The 13,141-nt window shown below is 39.1% G+C and overlaps 1 protein-coding gene across 1 annotated transcript in view; it reads left to right on the forward strand.

The window, feature by feature from the left end:
- Positions 1–12,473, forward strand: part of LUZP1 (leucine zipper protein 1) — a 59,862-nt gene extending 47,389 nt beyond the window's left edge. Inside the window, exons 3-5 of the mRNA XM_069971290.1 lie at positions 3,615–6,738; positions 8,473–8,620; positions 11,601–12,473. Of these exons, the coding sequence (XP_069827391.1) occupies positions 3,754–6,738; positions 8,473–8,619 (3,132 nt within the window). The 5' untranslated portion in view covers positions 3,615–3,753 and the 3' untranslated portion in view covers position 8,620; positions 11,601–12,473. The remainder of the gene's footprint in view (positions 1–3,614; positions 6,739–8,472; positions 8,621–11,600) is intronic.
- Positions 12,474–13,141: the final 668 nt, after the last annotated feature.

Raw genomic sequence — 13,141 nt, forward strand, 5'->3', positions numbered from 1 at the left:
AGGGGTATAACTAAAAATGTCTGGGCCCCATAGCAAACTTTTGATTGGGTCCACCCAACGTACCACTAAAGCATTAACTGTAGTCATAACTACATAACTGCAAGTGCTGGTCAGGAGTACTTGCAGTTAAAGGCACATTTGCATAACCCGGGAGGCCAGCTCGGCTACTGGGTTCTGCAAATGATGACGGCGGTGTATTGCAGGAGCAGGCCATGGGGCCCCCTGATGCGGCGGGCCCCATAGCAGTTGCTATGGCTGCTATAGTGATAGTTACGCCCCTGTGTATAAAGTACCAACTCACAAAAAAGCCAAACCACCTTAATATCCATAAATCACATCATTGCATTAAACATAAAAATAAAAGCAATTATACAGGAAGAATCTGTACTGAAAAAACGTCGCTTACAGGATATGGTATTGATATGAGAAAATAATGTAATACAGTCTAATTAAAAATATACAAAATATATCTCCTATCCCAAAGGGCAGGATATGCACCCCTCACTTAAGGCCAAAGCCAGGGATGGTTTTGAAAAGAGAATAAATCTCAGTTTTTTCTTTATGACCTGTTCTGTTTATAGTCTGTTCCTGGCTTTGGCTTTAGTGATCTGTCAGATAAATAAGGCTCTTATTCAATATAGTAATAAAATGCAAAGTGCATTGAATATTCTAGTCAACAGAAATAGTAAAGTGCTATATGATACATATTTTTACCCAGAAAACTTATTGCAGCCAGCCCCTTGATCACCACACGCCCCAACTTGTGTTTCAGCATTCGTCATTGTCAGGGTTGGTACTTTACTATTTCTGTTGACTAGAATATTCAATGCACTTTGCACTTTATTACTGTAATGAATAAGTGAGGTGTGCATATCTTGCCCTTTGTGATAGAAGATACAATTAGATTGGATTACATTATTCTTCCATATCCATACCATACCCTGTAAGCTACGTTATTCAGTACTGATTATTCCTGTCTACTTTATTAAATTATAAAAATTTAAATGATTTAATTTATTGATATTGTGGTGGTTTTTTTTTTTTTTTTTTTTTTTGTGAGTTGGTAGTTTATATGTTTATGCCAGTAACCACTTAAGGTTATTACCAACCCTCACTACTTAGTGATTAAGGATTATGAGCATAATTTTGTTCTGGGACCGCGCTTGTAATCCAAATCCACTCTTAAACCAAATCAGTGATTTATGGGAAGTTTTGATATGCAGACAATTGGTTCCCCACCCCAAAAATATTTTTTTTTTAAATTCTAAATAACATGTAAAACTAATGAAACAAACATTTAAAAACAGCTGAATATGTGATATAAATTACTGTACAGTATAGCAATCAGCATGTGGAGTATAATGTATAGTAAGTGCAGAAACCTAAAAAAACAGCAGCAGTTTGTAGATACAGGATGGAACCGCAGATCCTCATAATAGCGAGGATGGGAAACACAAGGGGGGACACAGACTGCAGGAAGTATGAAGGAATGAGCAGGACAGATGTGGGCACATACATGCAGGGCTCTCTGTCCGGGGAGAGAGGGATTACAGCTATACCTCGGTTCCTGAACACCTCGGGGTTCGAACAATTCGGTATTCAAACTTAATTTCCACCTGATGTTTTGCTCGGTACTCTAACATTGCTCGGTATCCGAACAAAACCAGGGGGATAACTGTAAGCTGAGCTGATGTTCAGCTGACAGTTAAAAGTGTTCGGGAACAGTAGGAGGCAGGAGCGGACGGCTATTTAAACTTGCTGCCATGCCCCTGCTCCTCTCAGCTGCGGGGGACACCCTGTAAAGAAGTGGGGAATCCCATCATAATGAAGGGAATCCCCACTTTACAGGGTGTTCCCCGCAGCTGAGAGGAGCAGGAGCACGGCAGCAAGTTTAAATAGCCTCTCATTGCGGACACGCCCTGTAAAGAATATATAGCCTGCGGTGCACCCATGCTCTTGGCCCCACTCGCCAGCTTCTTAGCTTCTTGCTCCTGCTGCTCCCCGACGCCTCTCTAGGGGTGAGTGGGCCCGTGGGCGCAACAGCACGGGCGCGCCGCAGGCTATAGAAGTGTACCGGCTGGGTAAGCGTATAGGAAGTGCTATGGGCCAGCGGGGGTGATGTTGAGACATAGGTCAGTGCGACCGTTGGCCGGCTTCTGCACCTGACCCACGTAGTGTAAGATCCAATTAATCAGATTTACATTGTTCCCTATGGTAACTTACAGCTCGGTTCTCGAACTGCTCGGTTCTGAAACAGCCTTCCAGAGCAGATTATGTTCGAGAACCGAGGTACCACCGTATGTATGTGTATATGTATGTGTATCTATTATCTATATACAGTGCTTTATAGCATTGAGGGTGTGCTCTCTAGTTTTTGTTTTTTTGTTACGCGTTCTGTGAATACGGTCCATGTATGGAAGATAAGCTACGGACCAGAATGGAGAACTCCTGGCATTATGATTCATTACAGTTAGCGTGACTATTTGAACTGTTTAAAAGCTCCTGGCATTACAATGAATCATGATGCCGGGATTTCTGCAATCCAGTCTGTAGCACATCTTATGTGCACGAAAATGTGTGAATGCCCCAAAGTATGCCAATTCAGAGAATTTTCTTTTTAATGGCAAATATTTATGCCTTACTAAAATAATAAACTTAAGCTATTTTTCCTCCTTTTTTATCTTCTCAGCACTAGTCTAAGTAGTTTATTATGATTTCTAATTGCTGATTCAGACTGTGCAGTCATCTTGCATGTATGTGTTTGAGAGCTAAAAATACCTAACAAAATGTTCATAACATCATAGACCAACTCAAGACCCCTCCCCTCCGTGAGCCAGAGAGGAGCCACTGCAAAAAATTGTTCCTATTATGACAAACTTAACACAATGGCTTAGATTTATACAATCTTAGGCTGGGTTCACACTCCGTATATTTCAGTCAGTATTGTGGTCCTCATATTGCAACCAAAACCAGGAGTGGATTGAAAACACAGAAAGGCCCTGTTCAAATATTTGCTGTTATTTTAAAACAATGGCTGTTATATTGAAATAATGGCAGTTATTTACAGTTATATGGCGGCCATACACTCAATTTCAACATTGTGTGAACAGATCCTTTCTGTGTTTTTAATCCACTCCTGGTTTTGGTTGCAATATGAGGACCACAATACTGACTGAAATATACGTAGTGTGATCCCAGCCTAATGGTGCGTTTACACAGACAGATTTATCTGACAGATCTTTGAAGCCAAAACCAGGAGCAGACTATAAACAGGGATCAGGTCATAAAGGAAAGACTGGGATCTATCCTCTTTTTAAATCCATTCCTGGCTTTGGCTTCCAAAATCTGTCCGATAAATGTTTCTGTGTAAACGCGCCCTAAGATGAAAATCAGACACCTTTAATTTCTCAGAATTGGCTGTGATTGGTTGCTATCTGTCTGAGACAGAAATGTGTCCAGTTTTTGTCTCCGATTGATAGTTCTTGGTCAATGATTTCAATGTGTGCTATGTAAACATGTCTTGAATGAATATACTACCTACCATTTTGATATGTGCATAAGTTTTGGTTATATAAAAGTAAAGCACTATACTTTTTTTGTACTTTGTATCATAGGGTAAGATGGTCTCTGGATGTCCTACAAAGCGTTCTCATCAGGAAGAGAAAGGATAATTCTGAAACTATCCGTTTCAGAGCATTTTAGTTGAGCTATTAAAGACTCTCTGAAGAGTTCTTACTCTTTTTGTGGAAAAAAATGGAGCATTCAAGTCGTCATTTACGTTTTAAACTACAAAGTCTTGGCCGACGTTTGGATGATTTGGAAGAGGCAACAAAACATCTACAGAAAGCTGAAGATGAAGTTCTCGACCTTCAGGATAAAATTATACAGGCGGAGGGGAGTAATTCAAGCATGTTAGCAGAAGTGGAAGCTTTGAGAAAAAGAGTGCTAAAGATCGAAGGAAAAGATGAAGAAGTGAAGAAAGCAGAGGATTTGTGCCGACTGATAAAAGAAAAACTGGAAAATGAGGAAAATATTACCCGAGAACTTAAACTGGAAATTGAGCAACTCCAAAAGAGAATGGGAGAGCTTGAGAAGCTGGAAGAGGCTTTTAACAAGAGCAAAAGTGACTGTACGCAATTAAGCCTTAGTTTGAATGAAGAAAAAAATATGTCTAAGAAGTTGTCTTCTGAACTGGAAGTACTTAAAACCAGAGTGAAAGAACTGGAATCTTCTGAAGGTAAACTGGACAAAGCTGAACAGTTTTTAACAGGTGAGCTGGAGAAAATTAAGTCTTTGAGCCTCAGTTTTGCTAATGAAAAGAAGCAATTGATAGAAAGAGAAAAGCAGAATGAAAAATTAATTTTGGAACTTAAAGAACAAATAGAATTAAAAGGGAAAATGACAGGGGAGCAAAGTAGAAATGAATCCAATGCCTTGGAGAGATCACCCGATCAACATGAAGAGCATAATAAATTCAGAATTGAAGACAGCCTAACTTCTAAACCATTGCAAAGAGTTGGATTTGATTACATTAAGCAGTCAGAGATTCAGACAAGCAGCAACAATGAAAATGAGAAAAACAAGTACCAAGAAGACAATAAAATAAAGGAACTTAACCAAGAGATTGAGAAACTTAAGAATCAGCTCAAACACTATGAGGGACTCGAGCAAGAGTTGAAGCAGCTTAAAGAAAAACACTGTGAACTACAAGAAAGCTATGTTAGTGAACTGAATAAAAACAAACTGGTCACTGAAGAATTGCAGACATTACAAAGGCAAAATAACCAGTATAAAGAGATTGAAAATGGCATTCTTGAAAGTGAAGACTTCATTTCTCGAAGTAGAGTTAAAAATGAGAGAAAAAGTAAAGTAGCATCTACTGAGCCCCCCATTTCTAAATATACTTCACAAGATTTATCAACTCAACCGCTGAGAAATGATAGGTATCGACATTCAGAAGTTCTTAAGAGACAATTATCAAACTCTAGTTCAGGCAGTAGAAGAACTGCAAGGTCCACTCCCCTTCTTGATACAACTGGAAATCTAAAGAAAGAGGAGAAAGTGGTGCTCTCTTATGTTTCAAGTAGTAAAGATTTTAGCATGGTGCATAATGATACTAAAAAATCTAAAGACCAGCCGTCAGTTTTAAGTAGGTATCCACCAGCTGTTCAAGAACAAGCCCCTCAGAAGTCTTGGAAAGCGTCAACCTCAAAGCAATCAGACAGATCTATGAGGTTTTTTGGTGAAGATTATTCTGTTAAAGCTTACAAAAAGGAGACAACTTTGGAAAATGAAGTTGAAAAGGGGACTTCTGGTGAAAAATCGGAGAATACAGTACACATCGAGGAAATGGTTTCAACTGAAGACAGCTTGTCAAATTCACCTCTGCACCCAGATTTGAGTAACCTTAGTCCAAGACTTAGTAATATTCAAGGAAACACTGACATGACTGTTGGCTCAAAATTACAAATGAATTCTGATGTGGAAATAAAGTCCTCGTCTCGGGATAGACACTCCAGATATGGAGGTATTTTAGGCCGAGAAGACAATGTCACGGATGTTTTTGCTGAGCAAAACACTAAAGCTACAGTTTTTAATCATGAGGAAAGTGATCCACAAATAAGTCAGACTTCAAGTACGCACAAATCCTACTATAGTAGAGATAAAACAAGAGGTAGAGCCTCAAAACCTCAAATTCCTGAAAAGCCCCATATCTTAGAAGCAACAGATCACAGAGATTCTGAGAGAAGGACCAGGCTTTCGGGACTACACACCAAGAGACAATCAAGTTCTAGAGAAAAAGTCTTAAACCTAGATACTACTAGACATTCCTCTTTTGAAAGGCACAGTTATTCCAGTAATAAGGAGGCAGGGAATCTTAGAAAGATTTCTTCTGATGGCGCAGACAGTACAGAAACAAATTCTCACATTTCTGTGTCGCCAAGATCGTGCAGTCCACGAGAAGCGTTACAATCAACTATGGTTATTAAGCCCATTATAATTGAAAGAGATGTGAAGGAAGTTATGAGTGACTATAGAGCAAGATCCAGCTCCGATGTGAACAGAACTCCTACCAAAGTGAGTAGTATAAAAATTTACCCATCCGAAACATCTTCCCGCACCAACACAGATGAGATCATAAGAGAAAGACATACTTCCACAAGCAATATTAGACTGTCTGCAAATGATCAGCCACTGCTAAAAAACAACATCAGCATCCCACTTGAAATCTCTTTAAACAAAGATGATCTGATCTTAAAGGTGGCAGATAAGGATGCAGCCTTGAATCATAGGGAAGTGAGTAAGAACCTGGACCAAATTAATAAAGATAAGGTCAAGGAAAATGATTTAAGTATAGAAACAGTCACGTGGAAAAGTCACGACATCGGAGAAACAAATCATTTTGACATTAAAAGTGTAACAAATAAAAGCTCTTGGAGGAAAGGTGGTTTTGGTTCCACAGAGGAACTGGATCGGCTCGGTAATGAAAAGGATGACATGGATTCAAAGTCTAGACGGAAATCATGTTTTGATGGTGAAAATTCGTCAAGGGCGCGTTCTAGTGATCTGTATTCAAGAAGTAAAGTTTCAAGTATAAATAGTTATAGCCCTACCCCGGAATTTATCTCTAAACGGAGTCAAAGTAGTTTAAGTGCAACAGAAATTATTGCCAGACGAAACAGTCCAAGCATGGCTGTCACATCGGGAAAAGCTTCTTGGCATCGCTCAAGTTTTGAGGTGGGTGATTACTTTTTGTTTGTTCATAGCGTGTGCATTTGTTTTCATGCCTTCTGCAGTGTGTTTTCTTTATACTTTACGGGATTTGTGTCAGCTTTTAGAAATAATTAGCAGATTCTCTAGTCTACAAAATTAATTGCAAGAATCAATTTGCTAATTATTTTTAAAAATTTACCAAAAGTGACTCTGAAACCCAATAAAACGTTTTGTTTTTTTTTTGTTTTTTTTTTAATATGTATTTTTCAGATTCTAAAAAAAGATTCTAAAATGTTAGGCTAATTTCCTATGATATGTCAGACATAAAGAATATTATTAAAAAAAAATTGCTTATAAAAATTGGTTATATTACGACTGGTTACTGTCATGTAAAGTAATATTTAGGTATTGCTATTACAAAATGTTTGTGTCGATATTGACGGGGGGGTTGGGGTTGCTGGTCTTCGTCCTCAACGTCTTCCACTAAAGTGAATGGGAGAGGAAAAGGTTGCTGTGCACTTTTCATTGGCTGGAGTGCATCACATGACTTCTAGCTTGCTCAGCCCTGATTGGCTGATGTGCACCAGCAGTCTTTCCCTCTCCCGTTCACTTCACTGCAAGTGAGGGAGATCCAAAGACGCCAGCCGGAGCTGAAGGGAACGCGGCCGTCGGGGAGATTCAAGTGGCGATCGCCATCGGAGGGATGGTTAATATAAAGCATGGGTCTCCAAACTGGGGCTCTCCAGCTGTTGCAAAACCACAATTTCCATCATACCCAGACAGCTAAAGCTTTGGATTTGGCTGTCCCTGCATGATGGGAAATGTAGTATTGCAACACCTGGAGGGCTGCAGTTTGGAGACCCATGGTATAAAGTGTGTTTTTTTTTTTTTGTTTGTTTGTTTTTAATTGTGTCTCCGGAGTTGTTCTTTAAGGAAAGTTAGTTAAGGCATTGGAACTAGAATGTCCAGGCAGCACTTCTCTTCCAAGGGAATAAAGGGTCGGACATATTTCATGTATGATCTTTCTCCCATCAGGAGACTGATGGACTGCCATCAGTTAGTGACTGATTCTGCCAGACATTCGCTTTCAGCCAAACTATATCTGTGTAAGACTATCTTTAGAAGATAAGATTAAAGGGGTCGTGCCATTAAGAAAACTAGGTCTAAATTGATGCATATATAAATTAAAAATTTCTGAAAATGTACGGTTTGAGAGACTTGCTAACCGCCATTATTGTATTGATAAACCTGTTGCCCTTTGTTAAGACCCACTAAGGTGGGCCAGGCATGCTCAGTACAACTGCAGTCTCCAGGAAGTGTTGGTGGTCTCCAGCGAAAGAAAACCAGGAAGTGATTAAATCCATGGGGGAGAAAAACATTACATGGAGAAGGAAAACCTTTTTTTTTCTTTTTTTTTAATCAACACATGTGTACACCTGTACATCTATATGTAGTACACATCTCATTTCACCAACTTTGGTTCTTGCTACAACCCCTTTAAGAATTGTGTTAACTAAAACTTTGTGTGTGTGCTTGTAAAGCAGCCCCTCAGGAATACAGTGATATCCACATATTTCTTGATTTTACTTAACATTTATAAAAATTGCTGACTGCTACCTTATGGCTATAAGTGATGTCAATGTCTATAGGCTTTTGTGCCCTGGCTGTGCCATCCATAAACATTCAGCTGATTATCACGATCTTTCTCTCTTTTTTCTAATAGTGTGTTTTTGTTTTTTTGTTTTTTTTTCCTTACAGGTTGATGATAATTTTAATTCTAGAAGAAAATATTCCAGTGACAATTTGTATAGAACAGACTCTGCAGGATGGAAGCAGAATACAAGTACAAACCAGAGGCATCAAAAAAGCATGGTGGAGGAGCGGATCCGGCAGTTGGAGCACTGAGGTAAAGACCTTGTATACAACTATAGCACAGTACATGCTTCACAGTTCTGTACAGATATGTGTTATACCCCAGCCTATGTATAAATAGTAATGTCAGCCAGATCCGGCTCATATTGTTAGATGAACTGGCTCACCAGCATTTTTACCATGATGATGTGAATGGAATGGAATTCTTCCTTCTTTGTCTCTTAAGTTCTTAAGTAATTGCTTTGAATGATCACTCCTTTTACAAGGATTCACTTTACATTTAAAATGTTATTGAAGCTTGTAATGACAGCTGAAAAAGGTTTAACTGCCTTTAAAACACAAATGCTGGTAAAGTAATGAAATATATGTCTTTATTATGTGAGATGTGCAAATAATCGTTACAATGAAGAGGGTCTCCCCAATCTGGAACATCTCCAGCCACTTTCTTTTCTCTTCTCTTTGTTCTGTTTGGTTATTTTCTGAATTCTTCTGGTTGTCTTTGTATTCGTCTGTTCTTCCATCGGGTTGGATAAACACTTAATAACCTAAAATGACTGCAATTATGGTCCATGGCATTTTGTATCGGCTACATAAGTCATATGTGGTTTTGTCACTAAAATTTGACTAAAGCCGCCTTTAACCGGTTCCCTGAAAATCTGAATTCTAAAATGGTAAAATCATATTTCCCCTATGCCTATATATATTCTCAAAGTAGCCGCTCTGTACGTCGCTCTCCTTGTGCAATTTTGCATCAAGGTGTAACACGTTGTAAAAATGTGTTTCTGGCTAAATCAAAAACCGACTAAAATAAAAATACCCCCCCATAATTCATAATGCATATTGTACCAAAAAACAATGAGTTGGGTTTAAAATTTAAAATTTTAGTGGTGTGATACAAAGTTCTCAGGCCTTATTCCCACGTAGAAACAAGGATGGGGATTTTTAGGATAGTCCAGCAATCCAAGTTGTGTAGAAAAATATCGGAATTAATACATAACTTTAATTCTCTTAGCTAAAATTATAAAACCTTTTTATAATTTTAGTAAACAGAATAAAAGTTATGTTTTACTTCCGATATTTTTCTACTAGTCTTGGAGTGCTGGACTATCCTAAAAATCCCCTTCCTTGTTTCTCTGTGTGAATCCACGCCTGGCTAATATTGGGATCTGTGCACCCTATCATCTCCACTAGAGTTGAGCGAACCGGGTTCAGGTTCAAGTCCATCCGAACCTGAACGGTCGGCATTTGATTAGCGGTGGCTGCTGAACTTGGATAAAGCTCTAAGGTTGTCTGGAAAACATGGATACAGCCAATGACTATATCCATGTTTTCCACATTGCCTTAGGGCTTTATTCAAGGTCCGCAGCCACCGCTAATCAAATGCCGATCGTTCGGGTTCGGATCGACTCGAACCCAAATCTGGTTCGCTCATCTCTAATCTCCACCCATTTTCAATCAACCTTCAGCAGTCCTCAGATGCAAGGTGAGCTGATCTACCTTGTTTTTCTTCTTCGCTTATTCCCATATGCGTATTTTGCACAGAACATGGAAGGCCCATAAATTATATGTATGTATTTTAACGTAATAGGCCATATTACATGTGGCATTTATTAGCCAAACAAGTTCATACCTCCCTGACCAACGATCAGCTAATAAATGAGGAAACGCGCTGTTGTTTCCTGATTGAGTTCTAATGACCTGTCAGAAAATCATCAGCTGTCAGCGGTTCTCTTTACATTTTCCTAATGCAGTGTAGGGCCACTGGGGGGAATATACTTATGTCTCATTTTTAGCTCCCAAATGCACTAGATTTATTTAAGTGGCTCATGCTGTCTGGTAAATTCGGTTGTCCAGTCTAAGGCTGCATTTACATGTCCTGTACAATTGTCCGTGGCTGGGGATAAGCGACCACGTACACTTTTAGATGCCATTAAAGTCAATGTGGCCATTCACACGATCCGTGCCCCGACCCGCACAGTGCAAAGATAGGACATGTCCTAGTGTATATTAGACTAGACTACACCGCCTTCTCCCAGCAGTGTAGTCCAGGCCCATAATGCTCTCCTGTCATTGCTGGGGGGGATCCATGTCGGGCGGCGGGGGCATCAGCTAGGGGATCCATGCCGCGATCCTCCTCTGGATCGTGTGAATAAGCCTCAGGTTTAGACCAACTACAATTTCCCTACACTAGAATCATGTGCCGCTTCACTGATAAGCTATGTCCCTTTTGTTAAATGAGGCACAGGTGTCTAAAAAAGTATTTAAACTTTGTTGAGATGAGTGAATCTCAAGCACGCTGAGGTCCATCTGAACCAGAGTGTGTGGCATTTGATTATCGGTGGCGCTTCCTGAAAAACATGGATATAGCCATAGGCTGGGTTCACACACAGTATTTTTGCTCAGTATTTTGGCCCTCATATTGCAACCGAAACCGGGAGTGTATTGAAAACACAGAAAGGCTATGTTCACACACCGTTGAAATTTAGTGGATGGCCGTCATTTAATGGCAAACAATTGGCGTTATTTGAAAACCTTGGCCGTGGTTATGAAATAATAGCAGTTATTTGTCGTAAAATGACGGCCATCCACTAAATTTCAGCAGTGTGTGAACATAGACTTTGTTTTGGTTGCAATATGAGGACAAAAATACTGTGTGAGAACCCATCCATAGGCTGTATCCATGTTTTTCAGGACTCCCTAAGGCTACATCCAACTTATTCAGCCACCGGTAACCAAATGCTGCACACTCTGAATCTCGAGCAGGTTCAGGTATGTCCAATCCACTCAGCTCAAAGTATGTCATACATCACGTAAGCCAAATTAGTCCAGAATTCCTACACATCTGCCTCACTGTCTTCTGTTGTTCAGGGAGAGAAATGTACTACTGCCTATCTGCTTTCTCTTTTCTCTTTTGGGCTGATAGCGGACAGGTCACCATATAGGTAGAAAATGAATATTTTATATCCTACCGCTCTATATAGTCATGCCTAACCTTTACCGTCTTTTGTTTTCAGGTCTGTGTTCAAGAAGAAAATGGACTTTGTCTTTAAAATCTGAAGACGACGCTGCGTATACATGTTGGGTTCCCCATCAATGTGCACTTCCCGTTACTTAAGAAAGGACCTCAGCCATCTTGTTTGATCGTGCCCCCCCCCCATCCCTCTTACTTTTTTAGCTTTATCAATGAAATTGGCAAGGGAAATATTGCATGATTTCTCAGGGTAAAAAGAAGGGCACATATACTGCATTTGTAAATATTACTAAGTACTTAATTGGCTTTTTTTGAGGGATATATAAATATATATATATAGAGAGAGAGACATTTTTTTATATATTGCAAACCTGGCTTGCATGGCTACTGCTTATTATGTAGGTACTGAAAGTACTATGTTATAATATCTACTTTAACTTATAAATTATGCGCAGAGCAAGTAGGAAATTGTGCAAGCGTATTTTCTGTACAGTCTGGCTGTCCAAGCGAGCGCTAAGCATGTAACATTTGTATAAATACCAGGTAAATGTATTGTTTCTTGCAGCACAGTGTATATGTATATAGGAGCAAGGAACAGATTCTAAATAGCACGCAAAGATCCTTCTATTTCTTCCACATCAGCATTTTTACATTTGTCATAGATGCGGTCTTATTTTGTCGTCAAAGGTTTTTCTTATTTTTTTTTTTTATTTTTATTGTGTTTTTGGCTTTTTTTTTGTTTTTAAACATGGTTTATTTTAATTAAAATCCGTTGTATACAAGACTACTAAATAAATTGTATTGTGTCTTATGAACGAAGATTGTCACAGTGGGAAAAGAAACCAAACGAAACGCATGATTTGCATCATATGCACTTAGAGATTGTGGTGTATATTAATAGCAATTTTTTTTTTTTTTTAAATAAACATTGGTCATCTGTACATATGAGGTGCTAGCGGTGCTGTGAGCTGAAAAACTGTTAATGACCCAGAATGTCACTAGTATGGTTTGACTGGTTTGATACATCATCATGAATGTTTGAGCCATAAAATGCAGTGGCCAATAGATTTTCCCCAGCAGATCGTTTTAAGGGACATTAACACCTAATCTTAATCTAAATATGCAGTATTCATTCGTACAATGTCAGTTCTAATAGCCGTATTAAAAAAGATTGGCCAAATTTACACGTTTATAATTTCCTTTGCTCTGCCCTCACTTATATGCTAGAAACAAATCCCATTTCCAGCATGGTGTCTGCCATTTTGTCGGACAAAAGCACAGAACATACTGCACTGTTTTTGTTTTGCAGAGTTTTTTTTTTTGTATGTTTTTTTTTTTTACAGGGGTTATCCAGCACTACAAAAACATGGCCACTTTCCCCCTACTGTTGTCTCCAGATTGGGTGGGGTTTTGAAACTCCATTCCATTGAAGTAAATGGAGCTTAATTGCAAACCGCACCTGAACTGGAGACAACAGTAGGGGCAAAAGTGGCCATGTTTTTGTAGCGCTGGATAACCCCTTTAATGGACCCTCTGATGCAGATGTGAATTGGATCTAATCTGTCTATTTGGGTTCTATAGAAA

Source organism: Dendropsophus ebraccatus, chromosome 5 (genome assembly GCF_027789765.1).
Source record: "Dendropsophus ebraccatus isolate aDenEbr1 chromosome 5, aDenEbr1.pat, whole genome shotgun sequence".
In the NCBI taxonomy this organism is placed as follows: domain Eukaryota; kingdom Metazoa; phylum Chordata; class Amphibia; order Anura; family Hylidae; genus Dendropsophus; species Dendropsophus ebraccatus.